This window comes from Heloderma suspectum, chromosome 7 (assembly GCF_057233095.1).
Source record: "Heloderma suspectum isolate Gila_16-S chromosome 7, 16-S_ref, whole genome shotgun sequence".
Classification (NCBI taxonomy): Eukaryota; Metazoa; Chordata; class Lepidosauria; order Squamata; family Helodermatidae; genus Heloderma; species Heloderma suspectum.
The window spans coordinates 40,187,897-40,208,856 of record NC_139464.1 but is presented as its reverse complement, the minus strand read 5'-3'; the positions used below and the strand labels follow the sequence as shown (position 1 = coordinate 40,208,856).

At 44.6% G+C, this 20,960-nt stretch overlaps 1 protein-coding gene and 1 pseudogene across 1 annotated transcript; both read right to left on the bottom strand.

Annotated features, from left to right (window-relative positions):
* Nucleotides 1-401: 401 nt before the first annotated feature.
* LOC146339574 (apolipoprotein L6-like) lies at nt 402-1,227 on the bottom strand. Its single transcript, XM_084811887.1, is given in 3 exon segments — nt 402-931; nt 934-1,050; nt 1,053-1,227. Coding segments are annotated over 3 exon segments (804 nt in total). The 5' UTR covers nt 1,210-1,227.
* Nucleotides 1,228-18,261: 17,034 nt separating this feature from the next.
* LOC146339573 (apolipoprotein L2-like) lies at nt 18,262-19,665 on the bottom strand (annotated as a pseudogene).
* Between the last annotated feature and the right edge of the window lie 1,295 nt (nt 19,666-20,960).

Genomic DNA, 20,960 nt, shown 5'->3' with positions numbered 1-20,960 from the left:
GGAAGCCCTTTTCAGATATTTGCCTGAATACGTGAAGGCCTACACTGGAGAAGGAGTACACATGGAAGCTCTGCTCCCAATGTCCCTGCATGCGTGGGCTCGTCTTCAGACATTTGAACGTTCTGCAAGAAGGTCTGAAGAGGCTTTCTTTCTATGCGCATTTGGCTGAGCCTGAATAAAAGCCCCCTGTGATCAGGAAACCTGCCTTACCAGGTTCCTGATTACGGAGGGGATTCTAAAAGCATTGAGCTGAATATGCTTAGAAACCTTCTCCAGACCTTGGTGCTCAACCCACAAAGGTCTGAAGAGAACTCCATGCACATGGGGATGTTGAGGTCGAAGCTTGTGCGCTTGCCCCCTCCCCAGTATAAGCTGTATTCAGCTGTGGCTCTAATGTGGTTTTAGTTTCTCTTCTCAATCTCTTTGTAGAGCTTGTTGAGATCCGGCAGTACCACTTCCAAGTCACTTGCCTTTTCTCTGATCTTGGCTGCGATTTCTGTTTTGGCTCCCTCTGTCAAATATTTAGCATCTTCAACAATACTATAAGCATCATACAGGAGAAAACCTGCAGACAATCCAGCATTCAGCAACCTGGCCCCTTTGCTCATTGCCAGGGCAGTTCCTTTAAATGCTGCTTCTACTTGGTCGACCCCCTCCACTGCAGCTCGGGTTGCATTGCTCACAGCCGTAGCTGGCTTTGCTAATGCCTTCAGTTCAGGATTAGCTCGAACAACCTTGTATCCCTTCACATTTGCTTTGATTTCCCCCAAAGCACTGTATATATCATAAGCATTTTTTGCATCCATGGGACCTAGGGGGAACTCAGGGCTAAAATATATTTCATCTGGATGTATCACCATTTTTAGCCTTTTCTTACACTCACTGATCAGCTCTTGGGCTTTTCTCAATTCAGCTGAACTAAGAAAATAGACACACTAGCAGTAATGCCAGTAGCTGCTGCCGCTCCCCCTTGGCCAGCCCCGATGCCTGTGAAGAGTAAACTCCCACCTGTGGTGACAGGGGCCAGGGCCAGTCCCAAGATAGTCAAGATCCAGAAGCAAAGCCTGTAGAATTGGCAGCCAGGCTGGCAATGGTAACTTTCCTATGGGTCTCAGCAGTGTAGTCTGCTATTTCTCTGATGCGTTTTTCAATCACTTCTCTCTGGGCAGGAAATTCCTCCCGAAACTGGGCAAAATATTTGCCAGCCATTTCTTCCCAGGGTCTATCTCCTCTGTTTCTGTCATAAATGAAAGCAATACATATTTCAAGGGGTATGTGGTCTAAAGGGCAGCAGTTTCCAAGCTATTACCTTCCTCCCGGACAAACCCACGCTCCCTGTAGAAGTAGGGATATATCGATTTTGTTAAATCTCTTCCATCTGTGTTTCGCGGATTGTCAGGCATCTTTCATTCCATCGTCTGTTCATTAACAGAATCAGATTTTATGTATGAACATTGTGTTCCTGTTTGCAAATGTGTGTTGGTGCTAATGCGCAATTGTGCAAATGTGCATTAGTGCAAATCCCCCCTGCAAATTTTCATGACTCAGAAAAAGCAAGTCTGCGGAATCCACAGGTTGGATTCACAGAAGTCCGATCTCATTTGAATCCTTCACAGATTTCTCCAACATCCCTACGTAGAAGGCTGACATAAATAAAGTAATTAAAAATATGAGTATGATTAGGGATGGTGCGGACTCCTTATTCCATCTGGGAATCTGGCGGAACCCCCCCCTGCCCACCCCCCCAAGCCCTGCTCGCCAAGCCCTTGCCCCCGCTCTCCCCTTACCCACACTTGGTGAGCAGCCCACATTCACCTTGGCAGCCTTGTCGAGCTTCGCAGTCACCAATTGTTGAAAAATAAAATGGCAATCACAAAAAAGTGCATCTTTGCGTATGCGCAAAAATGTGCATTTTTGTGAATGTGCGTATTTGTGTATACCACACTTCTGTGGAGCCTTACAGCGTACTCTTTGGGCACTTTTGCTCAGCTTTATCTTTGCAGTGACTTGCATCTATAACTTAGACCAAAGTTAAGAATTAAACTAAAACCAGAGAAGAGACACTTCGCATTTCTGTGCAATTTGCTAGGCTGTTCAGTGAAAGGTGGCCGTAAACTTTTGCAGATAGAACTATGGGTCCTGAACAATGCTTAGTGGGTGCATCTGCACATACTCATTCTATGTTCCAAACTTGAGAAGAATTTCTCAAGGCAACAGTGCTCACTTCTGTAGTCGTTATGATCTGAACAAATGTATATCCTGAGCCAAGCACCTGCAACATTTAAATAACATTTTATTATTTAAATAAAATAAAGAGCAGAAGGCAAGGCCCTTCTCATCTGGCTACCCGTAAGAGCAGATAGGTGGGTGACCACACATGAGAGGGCCTTCTCTGCAGTGGCCCCACACCTTTGGAACAAGCTGCCATCAGATGTCTGCCATGATCCATCATTGGAGGCTTTGAAGAAGGCCTTGAAAACATATTATTTTACCTTGGCCTTCTCTTGATACGATTGCTGTTGTTGTTGGTTTTACTGTCGGCTTTGCTTTTATTGCTATTTTATTGTGTTTATGTTTTTACCGCTCTTAGTTGTTTTTATGTATTTTATTGCCATCTTGGGAGGGCTTTTGCTCTGAAAGGCGGTCAAGACATTTTTAAAATAAAATAAATAAAAATAGATACCTCTATAGCCTTGAAGTGACGGTAAATGTGGACAAAATGGTGAAGGTGGACAAGACCTAGGAAATACATAGCAGAGTTTGGAATAAGCAGAGTGCATTCTGGGATATGAACAGAGAATTATATCCTGGCACAGTTATCATCAGTAGCGGCACATGAGACTGGGGACCAGGGACAGTCTGGGGCTGGGAATGGGCTGGCAGTCTGAAAGCAGACAAGCTCTGAGCAAGCAGATGAGTGTGCAAGTGTGTCAGCAAGCACCTGAGCTGTTCAGCCCCATCAGAAAGCCATGGCATCCTCCACAATGCACTCCATTCTCCCTATCCCCCGGTTCCCCGTTTTTCATCCCAATATTCAGTTAGCACTCTCTTGCCTCTGAACATGCTCAGTCCAAATAGGGCTGTTTTGAGGGGAGCCTTAGGGCTGTTTCCTTAAAAATATGTATGATGTATTACTGCAAACCTTGGGGTTACCTTGAGTCTCTTGATACCTCCCTTTTGTGCCTCCGTGGTGCCATTTTGGCTATATAAGCAACAATACTCACACCTGAACATCGGAAATAGAGGGAATAGAAACTTTATAGTTTCTTGCAGCACTAATGACAGTTCAGCATTTGAGAACTTTTTCAGAGCTCAGTAAGAAGACTGGTTTGACTGAGCATGTCCCTTATTGAGCTCAGGACGTAGCTGCGCCAACGGTTGTGGTAGCAGGTTTTGAGTCCAAGATGTCACCTTGGTCATCGTAATTAGAAGCAGAATATACATTTGAGGAACATCTTTATTTACTTTGTGATTTTTAGAAACGCCCAAGAGAAATCTGATCTTTCAGACATTCCAATCTGTAACGCTAGATGGAAGATCATTTGGAAAGTGCAGAAATGGTGTCCCATAAGAGGTTTGAAACAAGATTGACACAAAAACTGGAGGGAGTAAAAACGCACAAATAAAATGCAAATTGACATATAAACAGACAAAAATGCAGAGAGGGATTTCTTTAAAATAATTAGAATAAATTGCAGAGTAATTACCATCATTACTAATAATCTGAGCCTGCCTGAAACATCTTGAACTGGGGCCAGGGATATGGCTTCAAGGCAGGCTTGGACTCCAGCACTACTAAAAAGCAGAAAAAGGAAACAACCAGCATAGCTGACATGATTGTTTAAGGCCTTGTTCTTTTGCCTTGAGTCAGTAATAGATTCTCTGCCACCTGTAGCAAAGAAAAATAGGTGAGTCTTGGTTCCCTTTGGCAGAATGGTGAGGGCAATATTAAGCCACTCTCCATTCTACTCCATTGAGAAGGGTGATGTCTCCCAGATCTGGGAATATACCATTAAAGAGATACCTGAGTTTGCTGTTATAAACAAAGGAAAAAGAAAACAATTAGAACATCCGCAGAAGGAAATCTACCCTTTTGATTCTGACATTTTCCAGAGGCAATTTGGGCAGGTGCCTGGTGGCTACTGAATGCTAAAAGCTCTCCTCCTCTCAGCCTGGGTGTACGTCAGCCTCAAAAGGAAAAAGTCTAGAAAATAAAGATGATGGTGAATCCAGATTAAACTGTCCAAAGGAAAGTTTGCCTCTGCAATTTTAGTGTATGTCTGATTGACATATCTGTGAGATGAAAGCCCCATTAAGTCATCAGGACTCTTTATTTATTATACATATTTTTATGCTATCCTCCAGCAATAATTCCCAGGGCAGTTGATATAAAAAGAAAATACAGAACTAATTAAAAGACAAATAGCACAGATTCAAATGACCATAAATGCTCAAGAACTATAAAGCAGTAAGATCTCAAAAATACAATAAAAACAGCCAGCAGGACTAAAACTAAGTCTAAAAGGCCTGGGAAGATAGACTGGTGTCTGCCTGGTGCCCAAAAAGGTGCCAGGCAGACCTGTCCAAGGAGAACGTTCCATAATTGGGGTGCCACTACTGAAAAGGAGCTAATGACAGCCAAACGAAAGCTTTACTGCTCCTCTGTCACTTTGATAAGATGATGCCCGGTGGGGGTGGGGTGGGGGAGTGAACAGTATATTTTGTTTAGGCACATTTTAAGAAAAAACATGGGCTCTTTGAAGAGCAGAACATGGACAAAACACTGAAAGCTCCTGGCTTTGGGCTCCTGCTCTGGTTCAAGATCTGTAATGAATAGTCCCTTTTGTCTTCAGTGGTGCTGCTATATGGGAGGTATTGGGTAGAGCCCTGTATTTGGTAAGGACGTAGAACAGCCTTCCTCAACCAGCTGCTCTCCAGCTGTTTGGGATGACAACTCCCAGCATCCCTGACCATGGGACATACTGACTGGCAATGATAGGAGTTGCAGTCCAACACATCTGGAAGGTGCCAGGTTGGGGAAGGCTGCTCTAAAAAAGAGAGAAGTAGGTGACCGTAAGTTGTTTGTCATCCGTCTTCCACAGCCCCACAGTCACCTCTGCGTAACATATTCTCCATCCTCTCCACATGGTTTATCTGCTTTGGGAAAATGAGAATTTCACTTGCACTTTCTGTCTCCTTAGGGAGGATGTGGTATTAAGGCTTGTGAGCCTTAGCTCACAATTCCCTTGCTTTTTGGCACTTGATTGAAAGCTGTTTAGCCTTAAGATTGTTTTGTAAACTGTTGGGTTTTTGTTTATTGAATATATGTATGTATGTATGTATGTATGTATATTTTCTCTCTCTCAAAAAGTCTTTTAAGGCAAGGGTGGACAACTTGTGGCCTTTGAGATGTTTTGACCTACCACTCCCATCATCCCTCACCATTGCCTATGCTGGTTAGGTCAAGAAAACAGAAGGAGGTGAGCATTCAAAGTAGATCACAAAGAAGAGAAGCAAGTTCTCAGGATACAAGATTAAATTTATTGTAAGAAGCCCAATGCGTTTTGGCCTCCTCCTCTTCCTCCTCCTTCTTCTTGGCCTTCTTCAGGGGGCTGTAACTTAAATGATAATAAAATTTACCAATAGCACTACACATAATTAAATAGTATTGCCACAGGGGATAATACATACACAATGTTATTTTTAAAAAACCCATATAACCCCCACTTTATTGTTAAAATTAACATATAAGTACATACGTGCTAAAGAAAAAAGTCTGCAGAATTTTTTTTCAGCAAAGGATTGTCTCCTGTGTCAATCTGGTGACTGGAAAAAATATTTCTTGAATCTTATATTCTTTTAGTCCATTTTTTCTCTTTTCTTTACTCTTGTCAGGTGTTTCCACATTGATGTAATCTGGCCAAGTAATCTTCCATGCATCTAAGGAAAGAGGATACCCTGAGCCTATAATAACACAGGGCTTTAAAAAAAGCAAAAAAAGATCACAGGCCAAGCTGTTAGCAGATACAATGAGAACATCCTCAGACTGAATTAACTGTGCTTTAACTTTTGATCATATTACTAACAAATTGCAAGGGAGCATAAAAAGATATTGGTATATAATACAACATATTGCAGGTTGCCAAGAGAAACTGCAGATTTCCTTTAAAAACAGGAATATCAAAAACTTTCTGATGAGTGAATTTGAAGAACACAACAGAAGTTTCATCAATGTCTTGCCAGGTGCTTCCATGCCTAGGGCTCATCACCCATGTGGACATTGCAGCTAGTGCAAGTACACCTCCAAAGTTACAGGATTTGAAAATTCCTCCAACCAACAAGCATACAATTTGAAGCGTTTCACTACCTGTAGTAGTGCCTTTGTAGTTTACACTATCCAGTGTAAATGCCCTAAGCTTTATGTGAGAAAAACAGGAAAACCTTTAAAAAGGCGGATAAAGGGAACACTGAGTAGCATTAAGAACAACAGACCAGGTGCCCCACTTGTAAGCCACTACCCAGAGCAGCAGCATTCTCCCACAAATCTAAAATTTTGAGCACTGGATATGTTTGACATCAAGAAGGAGATATATCTGTTGAGGAGAGAAGCTGAGTGAATTCTGAGACACTCTTTCTCCATGTGCTCTAAATTAAGACCTTGAATTTTTACCACTCCTATGACCAGCAGGTGATTTACATACACTCTGTAGCTATCACAGCACTGCGCAACTTTGAGACCTTGGCCAGATTACATCGATGTGGAAACACCTGACAGAGTAAGAAAAAAAATGGACTTAAAGAATATAAGACAACATTCAAGAAATATTTTTTTCCAGGTGCCAGTAGATTGACACAGGAGACAATCCTTTGCTGAAAAAAATTCTGCAGACTTTTTTCTTTAGTAAGTATGTGCCTATATGTTATTTTTAGCAATTAAGTAGAATATATATATATATATATATATATATATATATATATATATATAAAATAATGTTAAGTATATATTAGATCCTGTGGCAATTTGTATTACAGCACTGTTTTAATTTCATGGATCACTGCCGTGTTGTGGCGAAGGGGCTTGCATAACTCAGTGAAGACATAAGCTATGCTGTGCAGGGCCACCCAAGACGGACAGGTCATGGCAGAGAGTTCTGACAAAATGTGGTCCACTGGAGAAATGGCAACCCACTCCAGTATTCCTGCCAGGAAAACCCGATGGAACGTATCACAAGGCTAAAAGATATGATGCCAGAAGATGAAGGATACTCAGCTGTGGATGTGTCTGGTGGTGAAAAGAAAATCTGATGCTGTAAAGAACAATATTGTTTAGGAACCTGGAATGTAAGAACAATGAATTAAGGCAAGCTGGAGGTGGTCAAACATGAGATGGCAAGATTGAACATTGACATCTTGGGAATCAGCGAACTAAAATGGACAAGCATGGGCGAATTTAATTCAGGTGACCATTATATCTACTACTGTGGGCAAGAATCCCTGAGAAGAAATGGAGTAGCACTCATAGTCAACAAAAGGGTGGGTAAAGCAGTACTGGGGTACAATCTCAAAAATGATAGAATGATCTCAGTATGAATCCAAGGCAAACCATTCAACAACACAGTAATTCAAGTCTATGCCCCAACCACTGAGGCCGAGGAAGCTGAGGTTGATCAGTTCTATGAAGATCTACAATACCTTCTAGAACTAACACCAAAAAAAGATGTCCTCTTTATCATAGGGGATTGGAATGCTAAAGTAGGAAGTCCAGAAATCACTGGGATAACAGGCAAGCATGGCCATGGTGTACAAAATGAAGCAGGACAAAGGCTAATAGAGTTCTGTGAAGAGAACACGCTGATCATAGCAAACACTCTTTTCCAACAGCACAAGAGGCGACTCTACACATGGACATCACCAGATGGTCAATATCGAAATCAGATTGATTATGTCCTTTGCAGCCAAAGATGGAGAAGCTCTATACAGTCAGTAAAGACAAGACCTGGAGCTGACTGTGGCTCAGATCATGAGCTTCTTGTTGCAAAATTTCAGCTTAAATTGAAGAACGTAGGGAAAACCACTAAACCATTCAGGGATGACCTAAAACATATCCCTTATGAATATACAGTGGAAGTGAGGAATAGATTTAAGGGATTAGATCTGATAGACAGAGTGCCTGAGGAACTATGGATGGAGGTCCGTAACATTGTTCAGGAAGCAGCAACTCAATCCATCCCAAAGAAAAAGAAATGCAAGAAAGCCAAGTGGCTGTCTGAAGAGGCTTTACAAGTAGCTGAGGAAAGAAGGGAAGTGAAAAGCAAGGGAGTAAGGGGAAGATATACTCAACTGAATGCAAATTTCCAGAGAATAGCAAGGAGAGACAAGAAGGCTTTCTTAAATGAACAATGCAAAGAAATTGAGGAAAACAATAGAATGGGAAAGACTAGAGATCTCTTCAAGAAAATCGGAGATCTCAAGGGAACGTTTTGTGCAAAGACGAGCATGATAAAGGACAAAGAAGGCAGGGACCTAACAGAAGCAGATGAGATTAAGAAGAGGTGGAAAGAATACACAGAAGAACTATACAGGAAAGATCTTAATGTCCCTGATAGCCATGAGAGTGCGGTCACTGAACTTGAGCCGGACATCCTGGAGAATGAAGTCAAATGGGCCTTAGGAAGCATTACTAACAACAAAGCGAGCAGAGATGACAGTATTCCAGCTGAGCTATTTAAAATCCTAACAGATGATGCTGTTAATGTGCTGCACTTAATATGCCAACAAATTTTCGCTCAGATTCGTCATGAATTGGACACCACCATTAATGCAGTTCCATTGGTAGAGGCGTTCAGAGCACCATCTGGTCCAGTTTTATTGGATGAGTTTCATTTACTGAGGCCTGAGGATGCGGACAAGGTGCTTGGCCAAGTCCGATCGACCACTTGTGTGCTTGACCCTTGCCCTTCATGGCTTATTAAATCAAACAAGGATGGGTTGTCTGGCTGGGTCCAGGAGGTTGTAAATTCCTCCTTGAGAGAGGGAGTGGTGCCTGCTGCTTTAAAAGAGGCAGTAATTAGACCACTCCTGAAAAAGCCTAACCTGGACCCAGAGGATGTTAACAATTATAGGCCAGTGGCCAACATCCCCTTCCTGGGCAAGGTGCTTGAGCGGGTGGTTGTAGGACAGCTCCAGGCACTGTTGAATGAAACGGATTATCTAGATCCATTTCAATCGGGCTTCAGGCCTGGTTTTGGAGCGGAAACTGCCTTGGTCGCCCTGTGGGATGACCTCTGCCGGGAGAGGGACAGGGGGAGTGCGAACCTGTTGATTCTCCTGGACCTCTCAGCGGCTTTCGATACCATCAACCATGGTATCCCTCTGGATAGGTTGTCTGGGTTGGGAGTTGGAGGCACTGCACTACAGTGGTTCCGCTCCTACTTGGATGGCCGATTCCAGAAGGTGGTGCTGGGGGATTATTGCTTTGTGCCATGGCAATTGTGCCATGGGGTTCCACAGGGCTCTATTTTATCCCCCATGCTGTTTAACATCTACATGAAACCGCTGGGGGAGGTTATCCGGAGGTGTGGGCTGAGGTGCCATCAATATGCGGATGACACCCAGCTCTACCTCTCTTTCTCATCAAAACCAGGTGAGGCAGTGGCTGTTCTGAACCAGTGCCTGGGCACGGTAATGGACTGGATGAGGGCCAATAAACTGAAACTCAATCCAGACAAGACGGAGGTACTGTTAGTGGGTGGTTCGTCTGCCCAGCTAGGTGATAGTCAACCTGTTCTAGAGGGGGTTGCACTCCCCCTAAAGGATCAGGTTCGTAGTTTGGGGGTGCTCTTGGATCCAGAACTGTCACTTGAGGCACAGGTGAACTCAGTGGTACGGAGCACTTTTTATCAGCTTAGGCTGGTATACCAACTACGCCCTTATCTGGACAGAGATAGCCTAGCTACAGTTATCCATGCTTTGATAACTTCTCGTCTGGATTACTGCAATGCATTATACGTGGGGCTGCCTTTAAAAACGGTCCAGAAACTTCAGCTGGTCCAAAATAGGGCAGCAAGATTGTTAACAGGGACTGGCCTGCGAGCTCATATTACGCCAGTACTTTTCCAGCTGCACTGGCTGCCAGTCCATTTCCGGGCCCGATTCAAAGTGCTGGTGTTAACATTTAAAGCCCTTAACGGCTTGGGGCCAGGTTACCTGAAGGATCGCCTCCTCCCATATGTGCCTGCCCGGACCTTAAGATCATCATCAGCGGCCCTTCTCCGTGAGCCCCTGCCAAAGGAAGTGAGGCGGGTGGCTACTAGGAGGAGGGCTTTTTCTGTTGTGGCACCCTGGCTCTGGAATGAGCTCCCTAGTGAGGTTCGCCTGGCGCCTACATTGTACTCCTTTCGGCGCCAGGTGAAGACCTTTTTATTTTCCCAGGCATTTTAGCATTTTAGCTTTCTAAATTTTTATCTTTGCTGTTTTAAATCTGTATTTTAATTTCCTGTACTGCTGCTAGGTTTTATTGTGGTTGTATTGTCATATTGTGGTTTTAATGTTCTATATATTTTAAATTGTTTTATTGTGTGTTGTTTGGTTTTAATTTTTGTGAACCGCCCAGAGAGCTTCGGCTATTGGGCGGTATAGAAATGAAATAATAAATAAATAAATAAATAAATAAATTTATTTGGAACACTCAACAGTGGCCACAAGACTGGAAAAGGTCAGTTTATATTCCAGTTCCAAAGAAGGGCAATGCCAAAGAGTGTTCAAACTACTGTACAATTGCTCTCATTTCACATGCCAGCAAGGTTATGCTCAAAATCCTACAAGCTAGGCTTCAGCAGTATGTGAACCGAGAACTACCGGAAGTACAAGCTGGGTTTCGAAGAGGCAGAGGAACTAGAGATCAAATCGCCAACATTCACTGGATCATGGAGAAAGCAAGAGAATTCCAGAAAAACGTCTATTTCTGCTTCATTGACTACGCTAAAGCCTTTGATTGTGTGGATCACAACAAACTCTGGCAAATTCTTAAAGTGATGGGAGTACCAGACCACCTTACCTGTCTCCTGAGAAACCTGTACGAGGGTCAAGAAGCAACAGTAAGAACCAGACATGAAACAACCAATTGGTTCAAAATTGGGAAAGGAGTACGATAAGGCTGTATATTGTCACCCTGCTTATTTAATTTATATGCAGAGTACATCATGAGAAACGCCGGGTTGGATGAATCACAGGTCAGAATTAAGATTGCTGGGAGAATTATTAACAACCTCAGATACACAGACGATACCACCCTAATGGCAGAAAGTGAAGAGGATCTAAAGAGCCTCTTGTTGAGGGTGAAAGTGGAGAGTGCAAAAGCTGGTTTGAAACTCAACATTAAAAAAACTAAGATCATGGCATCTGGCCCCACCACTTCCTGGCGTATAGAAGGGGAAAAAATGGAAGCAGTGACAGATTGTATTTTCTTGGGCTCCAAGATCACTGCAGACGGTGACTGTAGCCATGAAATTAAAAGACGCTTGCTCCTTGGGAGGAAAGCTATGGCACACCTAGACAGCATAGTAAGAAGCAGAGACATCACCTTGCTGACAAAGGTCCATCTAATCAAAGCTATGGTTTTCCCAGTAGTAACATATGGCTGTGAGAGCTGGACTATAAGGAAGGCTGAGCGCCGAAGAATTGATGCTTTCGAACTGTGGTGCTGGAGAAGACTCTTACGAGTCCCCTGGACTGCAAGGAGGTCAAATCAGTCAATCCTAAAGGAAATCAACCCTGAGTGCTCATTGGAAGGACAGATACTGAAGCTGAAGCTCAAATATTTTGGCCACCTAATGTGAAGAGAAAACTCCCTGGAAAAGACCCTGATGCTGGGAAAGATTGAAGGCAAAAGTAGAAGGGGACGGCAGAGGATGAGATGGCTAGATAGCATCACCAATGCAATGAATATGGACTTGAGCACACTCAGGGAGAGAGCCAGGAAGGCCTGGCGTGCTATGGTCCATGGGGTCACGAAGAGTTGGACACAACTTAACGACTGAACAACAACAACTGTTTTAATTATGGGTTATCCTATTTGTAAATTTTATTAGCATTTATGTTACAGCCCTGTGAAGAAGGCCTAAAACAAGGACGAAAGGCCAGAATGCATTGGGCTTCTTACAATGAATTTAATTTTGCATCCTGAGAACTTCTTTCTCTTCTTTATGATATGCTGGTTAAGTCAAAAGACTTAGCATTACCAACCAGCTAGTGCACCAATCCTGGACAAGGACAGCCTAGCCATTGTGATCCATCCACTGGTAAACTCACGATTAGACTACTGTAATGTGCTCTATGTGGGGCTGCCCTTGCACCTGGTTCAGAAGCTGTAGCTAGTGACGAATGCAACAGCTAGGATGCTCAGTGAAGCACTGAGCTTACACATATTGCTTCTGTGTTAATAGAACTGCACTGGCTGCCCATTAGGTTTTGTTGTATTGTGAATTACTTAGAGATCTCATAGAATCATAGAATTTAGTTGGGTTGGAAGGGGCCTACAAGACAGTCCAACCCCCGCTCAATGCAGGAATCCAAGTCAGAGCATCCCTGACAGATGGCTGTCCAGCCTCATCTTGAATGCCTCCAGCGTGGGAGAGCCCACCACCTCCCTAGGTCATGGGTTCCATTGTCGTATTGCTCTAACAGTCAGGAAGTTTTTCCTGATGTTCAGCCGGAATCTGGCTTCCTGTAACTTGAGCCCATTATTCCATGTCCTGCACTCTGGGATGATCGAGAAGAGATCCTGGCCTTCCTCTCTGTGACAACCTTTCAAGTACTTGAAGAACACTATCCTATCTCCCCTCAGCCTTCTCTTCTCAAGGCTAAACATGCCCAGTTCTTTCAGTCTCTCTTCATAGGGTTTTGTTTCCAGTCCCCTGATCATCTTTGCTGCCCTCCTCTGAACCCTCTCCCGTTTGTCTGCATCCTTCTTAAAGTGTGGTGCCCAGAACTGGACACAATATTCCAGATGAGGCCTAACCAGTGCTGAGTAGAGGGGAACTAGTACTTCCTGGGATTTGGAAGCTATGCTTCTATTAATGCAGCCCAAGATAGTATTTGCCTTTATTGCAGCCACATCACATTGTTGGCTCATATTCAGCTTGTGATCTACAACAATTCCATGATCTTTCTTGCTTGTAGTATTGTTGAGCCACGTATCCCCCATCTTGTAACTGCATTTGATTTCTTTTTCCTAGGTGCAGAACTTGGCATTTATCCCTAGTAAATGTCATTCTGTTGTTTTCTGCCCAGCGCTCCAGTCTATCAAGATCATTTTGTTTCTGTCTTCCAAAGTCTTAGCTATTCCGCCCAATTTTGTGTCATCTGCAAATTTGATCAGCATTCCCTGCACCACCTCCTCTAAGTCATTAATAAAAATGTTGAAGAGCACTGCGCCCAGGACTGAGCCCTGCGGTACCCCGATCATTACCTCTCCCCAATATCTTAGGATATTAAGCAGTATAAAAGTAGTGTATGTATGTATGAAATAAAAGAATGCATCTGGCCAGATTTCCCTAGAATCATTTCAGAGTTTCAAGAGCCCTTAGAGGTTATCTTACACACTTCTGCCATGCCCCCCCTCCAGTTGACACACTAAAAAGCCCCCCACCTCTCCAGCCATCCCTCAGAGGGAAGCCGCTCTGTTCAGTTGCCCCTTTCTGCACACACCACTTCCCCATTTCACAACATCAAGGCAACCCCCATGGCTGTTTGCTGGATATTGGTTGGTGAGATAAAAAACGGCTCCATGAAAAGAAAAATCCTATTAGACTTACTTTTCTGACTTCCGCTTGCTTGGATGGCTTCTGCAAGACTGAAGTTCCCATACTCTGATGCGAATACGGAGTAGTGAATTTCTCTTTTCTGATATAGTTGCAGGAATGTAGAAAGTGGAAGCAGCCAGATGGCCTGGCCCGGTGCTATCAGAACCTTGCCCAGCAGTGTGAATAGGAGAGTGGGGCGGGCGGAGAGAAGAATACTCCGTAGTACCAAACAGGGGCAGCTCGTCCATATAGGCAAGCTCAGTAGTCGCCTAGGGTGCCAGGTTAAGTGGGGCGCCAAATGTGAGGGGAAAAATACAAATAAAAAAAATAAAGTAACAGATGTCATTATTTCCATTCCTGTGTGCCTACAGAGAGAATATGACCAAGGCTGTAGAGGTGAGCTAGGGACTGACTGGAGATGGTGGGGCTAAGTCAGGCTGCCCGCCCACCTGCCTTTGGGACCAGGCCCTCCCTCAGGCAAAGTGGGATGACTTCCTGCTCCGCTGCTGCTCCCAGTTGGAGGCAGGGAGTGAGAGTGCCTCCCCCACCCCAGCAGCCGCTTCCTTTGCCCTCGGAGGGCATGTCGCCCCAAGGATGTGACCGGGACCCTTCTTCCAAGGCTGTGCTTGTCTCCTTTGTTGTTTTTATCAGACCCTCTGTGCTGGTACAGTGCTTAGTAAAAACAAACGAACAAATAAAATTGGGTGCATGTTATTATATTTCTGCTTCAAAAAATGCAGTGTGTGTGTGTGTGTTGCCTCTTCATTAAATGGAAAATAGGGGCAAAAATGAGGCTGCTTGCAAGGGGAACTCCAGGAGAAAGTGTGGCTAGAGCCCCTGTGAAGGTGGTGCAGGGATCCTGCAGGAAGGGGGACCCTGCAAAGGGGCTGAGAGCTGTGAAGGGGGAGTGCCTGCATGAGGGTGGGGTGGGGGTGAGAGGGGGTCATTGCTCAGAGACTTTGCATGAGGTGAGCCTTGAGGGGAGGGTGCTGGAAGAGCTTGTAAAAAGAGCCCTGAAGAGGACAGGAAGTAATAGCAAACCATTGCTGAGTGCTAAGGCAGTTTGTGCTGAACAATTGTCTGATTGCCCTGGTTCCTGGAGATGAAATTCCCAAGATTAAAAGCTCAAGTGACTAGATCTCAAAGAGGGAAATTATCCATTTTCTCCATTCTGTTCTCTTATTACTGATAGGATCATACTTTCCAGCTCCAATTATCATACAGGAAACATCTGGACAAGACATCTGGCAGCTCATTCTCACCAACTTTTTCAGACTCCCTTGAGATACCTTCTTTTGCTAAACTATCCTGGGCAGAGATGTAGTATCTGGAATCCAACTGGGCTGTCAGCAAAATCAACCATATATAAACGTTGACGCATTGCACCAAAAACATGGGAGGGAGGAATGATAATCTGAAGAGGTCTTTAACCAAAGCTGGGCATGTTATGTTTTCTGCCCCCACCCTCCACTGTGTACGTATAATTTATCTCCAATAATAATTGATACTAATAAGTGAGAAAGAGGTGGGTGCTTTATTGAAGCTCTCTGATTTTGTAGCAGATGTTAGATGAAACCATAATCCAGTACTACTTTCATTTTATTTGACCTTAAAAAATCTGGGACAGCACCATATTCACGATTTTTAATATTTGTATTTATCCATTCAACAACAAAGCATAACAAAGGTGAACAAAAGAAAAAGAAGAGAGCATTAGCCATCTGGATAAGAGGATATGGATCCTCTTACTCTCTCCCGGTAGTGCCTTAGAATCTAATTTTAAGGCACCACCAGGAGAGGATAAGAAGATGCACAGTGTAGTCATTTAACTCTGTGGAAGCCTTGCTCTTGCACAATAGGCTACAAGTGCAATTGAACTTGTGGTTCTGCACCACACTTTCTGTAGCACAGTATCATTGTTAGCATCCTAAAAATGCTTACTCAGGAGTAAGCCTGATTCAGTGCAATGGGACCTTTTCCCTGGGAAGGGTGCTCAGACTGCTGCCTTCTATATAAAAAAGAAACAAACCACAAATCTGCTTCTCCACAAAGGATGGTGAAGGCAGAGCAGAGGCAGGCAGGGCTCTTCTCATGCAGATGTTCTAGCTGTTATCTGTAGATGGAGAATCTCAGCCAATCAACACTCCACCCACAGTCTTTCTACCCTTTCTGCAGGAAGAGCAGTTGCTCATTCAGTTATGTTACCACCACAAGAAGTAGTAATGCATTAGGCAGAAGCCACAAGCTTTTAAAGAAATAATATTCCTGAAGGGCTTCCTTGGCACTTTGACCACACTCTACAGGTTGGCAATGAAATTGTATTTAAGAAGCTAAGAAATATCACCACAAATGAAATCTGGAAAAAAAGAGGGAAACTCCAAAAAACATGGAAATACAAGGGACATTATTGTCTCAGTTTGCATTAGATTGTTTTGGGTCACCCCCCATTTTTCCAAACTTTTTTGTCCTTCTGCAAACTTGAGGTTCCACCAAACTTGCTGATACCTCTCTCATGTGCCTGGGTGGTGCCATTTTAGCTATATAAGTATTAGCACTCACGGTATGAACATCAGAAATAGAGGCAAAATGTTTCTTATCGCTGCCTGCTTCCCCAACTCTCATATTGCAGTATTCTGGACACCTGCTCAAAACAGGTTCCATGTTCTTAGCCTGGCTGGGAAACCAGAATATTGCAACACTAGGGCAGAAATGTACTGAGATTCTCCTTGATGCTTCTCTCTTTCTAAGAAATGGCTGCTCCACTCAAATTAGGGGTGGTGACCCGAGACATAGTATTATGTCAGATGAATGGTTAATTCTTGCCAGGGCTGGCCCTGCCTTCAGGCGGAGTAAGGCAGCTGCCTCAGATGGCAGATATTGAGGGGTGGTGAAGTGTTAGAGGATATTGGAATTGTTGTAGATCACAAGCTGAATATCAGCCAACAATGTGATGTGGCTGCAAAAAAGGCAAATGCTGGGCTGCATTAATAGAAGCATAGCTTCCAAATCCCGGGACGTACTAGTTCCCCTCTACTCAGCACTGGTTAGGCCTCATCTGGAGTATTGTGTCCAGTTTTGGGCACCACATTTTAAGAAGGATGCAGACAAATGGGAGAGGGTTCAGAGGAGGGCAACAAAGATGATTGGGGGACTGGAAACAAAGCCCTATGAAGAGAGACTGAAAGAACTGGGCATGTTTAGCCTGGAGAAGAAAGACTGAGGGGAGATAGGATAGCGCTCTTCAAGTACGTGAAAGATTGTCACAGAGAGGAAGGCCAAGATCTCTTCTCGATCATCCCAGAGTACAGGACACGGAATAATGGGCTCAAGTTACAGGAGGCCAGATTCCGGTTGAACATCAGGAAAAACTTGCTGACTGTTAGAGCAATACGACAGTGGAACCAATTACCTACGGAGGTGGTGGACTCTCCCACACTGGAGGCGTTCAAGATGAGGCTGGACAGCCATCTGTCAGGGATGCTCTGACCTGGATTCCTGCACTTGAGCAGGGGGTTGGACTCGATGGCCTTGTAGGCCCCTTCCAACCCTACTATTCTATGATCTGTGACAGAGCTGTGAGTGCCACCATCTGCCCCGCATCCCCAAAGCTAGCCTGTTGCCCTCAGGTGCAGTGGAGGATGCCATCCCATTGCCAGTGTTGAAGATTCAAGTCTCAGTCTGGTTGGCTTTTGTATATGAAATGGTGGGGGGTGCTGTCTTCCCTTCACCTCAGGCAGCAAAATGTCTTGGGCTGGCCGTGACTGTTGTGCTGGTGAACAAAAAGCCCCTTGATATAGGAATGTTTCAGCAGAGTTTCAGGTACAATATTAGAGTGACTGGGTTGTTTCTAACTGGACTATGTCTCTCACTGTTGGCCAACGTCAGAGCTCTAGGCCCAGCTGCAGATGTCAGGCCCATCTCTCTCTCGTTATACATTTTCGGCTCACAAAGCACTTCTATATAGAAAATAGCAAGAAGTCTGCATGTGGATTATCTTGTACCAATCAAACCTTGGTAGATTTCATTACTTGTACACATATTGAGAAGCCACGGTCAATGCAAGTGTACAATCATCAGATCTATACACGGGTTTTAACCGTTCCCTGCAGAGAAGTGTGAGCTGGGCTTTGGATTACTGCGAGTACCCCCCTTCTCAACTTCCATCATTAAAAACAGATTGACCTGATGCTTACCTAAGCCCTTTTGAGAAGTTTGCCTGAACACACAACATCTCAAACTGAAGGGGCACACGTCCAAGCCCCGCTCCTAATGTCCCCACATGCGTGGGCGCCTCTTCAGACTGTTTCCGCCTTCTGCACGAAGGTCTGATGAGGGCTCCTTTCTGGGCACGTTTGGCTGAGTGCACACAGAACCCTCCCCACAGTGCCGAACCCTGCTTATCACGCTTCTACGCACATTGAACCGAGCACACTTGGAAACCCTCTTCAGACCTTCACGCTCAAGCTGTGTGCATGCATTCCCCTCCCCAGTATAAGCTCTGTTCAGGTATGGCTCTTGTGTGGTTTTCGTTTCTTTCATTCAGCTCCTCATAGAGCTTGTCAAGTTCCTGCAATGCTGCTTCCAAGTCACTGGCCTTTTCTCTGATCTTGGCTGCCATTTCTGTCTTGGCTCCCTCTATGGGCATCTCTATAGCAGCCTAAAATCCTGCATTTAAAACAGGGTTTTCTGCTTCCGTTTGAAATGCAGGATCACGACTCCCTTTTTCACATGCTTCCTTTCCCCCCACCCCTTTCCCCCTCCTCCTCTCCGTATCTGGGTTTTCCATATCTTTCAGTGATCTCATCCCTCTTCTTGCCGCTTTTCCTCTTTTCATGGAGGGAACTCAAGCAGAACACAATGGGGTAATTTGATAGCTCTTAATCTATTTAAAAATGGAACAAAGGGCATTTAGTGCAGGAGATGCCTTGGAGGGTCACAGCGTCATGTAAAGAGCCCGCAAACTTCGGTGAAGGAGCAATCTCAATCCCAGGATAAAAGCTCCGTGTGAAGGAGCCCTATCAGATCCATGGCATCTTGGACAATGCTATTAAGCATCGAACAAGGGGGGAAAAGCAGCAGATGCTGCACTTGGCAGCCTGACTTCTTTGCTCATGGCCAGGGCAGTTCCTTTAAATGCTGCTTCCACTTGGTCGATCCCCCTCAACGACACCCAGGCCGCACTTCCTGCAGCAGCAGCCGCTCCCTTCGCTGATGCCTGCAATTCAGGATCAGCTCACGCAGCCTTGAGCACCTTCACATTTGCTTTGATTCTCCCAGGAGCATTTTTTACGTCAGAAACTTCATGAGCAACATCAGGGACAGGATGTGAGGGCAATTCAGAGCTGAAATCAATTTCAGGATACATTCTTCGGCTTTTCTGACATTTGTTCATCAGCTCTTGGGCTTTTTTCAGTTCGGCTGAACTAGTAACCTATTCAGACACGCTAGCGGTAATGCCGGTAGCTGCAGCCGCTGCCCCCAAGCCAATCCCGGTGACCACTGGGATTAAACTCATGCTTGCTGTGACACAGGTCAAGGTCAGTCCCAGGGTGGTCAAGACGCCAGAAGAGGTGCCCATAGATTTGGCAGTAATGGTGGCTATGGTGCAATTCTTATGGGTCTCCTCAACGGAGTCTGCTATTTCCTGGGGGCATCTGGTGCACTTTTCAATCACTTCTCTCTGGTTAGGAAATTCTTTCTGGAAAAGGGCAAAATATTCATTGGCCATTTCTTCCCAAGGCCTATTTCCTCCATATCTGTTATAAACCAAGGTAACATTTATTTCAAGGGGAATGTGGGCAGTGGTTTCCCAATTATTACTTCCATCCTGGGCAAACCCATGCTCCCTGTAGAAGACTTGCATTTTTAAATAAATAAAATAAACCTGCACGATACATTTCGTCACTGAAACAGATGGAATTCAATACACTGATTTGAGCATCTCTTACGGAAACAAGCAGCCACTGGAAATGCAATCTTCACAGCAGCAGGTTAACATCCCTCAATCAGTCTGAACTGTTTTCAGGTCCCACCCCACCTTGCTGCAAACAGTGATGGGCAAATGTTGCTCAGGCGAGTTACAAATCGTCTTGGTATTTATTAAGCACTCTCTCAATTTGGGAGCTGTAAAGGATGGAGTGTTTTGTAGAAATATTAAGAGATATTAGGTACAGATGCTAACCTACAGAGCAGCCTTCCCCAATCTGGTGCCCTCCAGATGTGTTGGACTGCAACCCCTATCATTCCCAGTCAGCCTGTCACTGCACAGGCTATATGGGAATGATGGGAGTTGCAGTCCAACACATCTGGGGGGCACCAGGTTAGATTGACACTCCAACTGGAAGGAGTGAAGGAAGAAACATGCACACATAATTAAAATGCAAATCAAAATTTAAACAGAACAATATGTTAAGAGGAGGACTCTTTTAAAAAGAGTGAAACAACATGCAGCAGTATTACCATAATCACTAATAGCCTGAGCCTGGCTGAAATAACTTGCATTGGGGCCAGGGATTCTGGATCAGAGGATATGGCTTCTAGACAGGCTTGAGCTGCAGATTTGCTTAGAACAAGGAAACAACAAGCGCAGCTAACGTGACGGTTTGACACAGCTTTCTTTCCTGAAAGGTCCGAGGGCCACTGGCAGCTCCCAATCACCTCAAGTGTGGCTCTCTGCCTCACGCGCTCCATTTTCCCCTCTAGCTTTGCCTTGTTCGCATTAGTGGTGGGCTGGCTGCTGTGATCTGGGCTACCGGAGGCAGCTTTGGAGCTGGGGAACCACAAGACCTGTTTGTCAGCTGTAAGGTGGCTTGGAGCATCTCTACACCAGCCTCAAATCCTGCATTTAAAACTGGGCTTTCTGCTTCCGTTTTAAATGCAGGATCACCACTGACTCCCTTTACACGCGCTTCCTTTCCTCCACCCCCCTTCTCCCCATATCTGAGTCCTCCATTATCTTCCACTGATCTCGCACCTCTTCTTGCCGCTTTTCCTCCTTTCATGGAGGGAACTCAAGCAGAACACAATGGGGTAATTTGATAGCTCACTATCTGCAATCTATTTAAAAAACGGAACAAAGGGCATTTAGTGCAGGCAACGCCCTGGAGGTTAACGGCCTCTAAGACCGTCATCTGAGGGCCCGCAAACTTCCGTGATTGA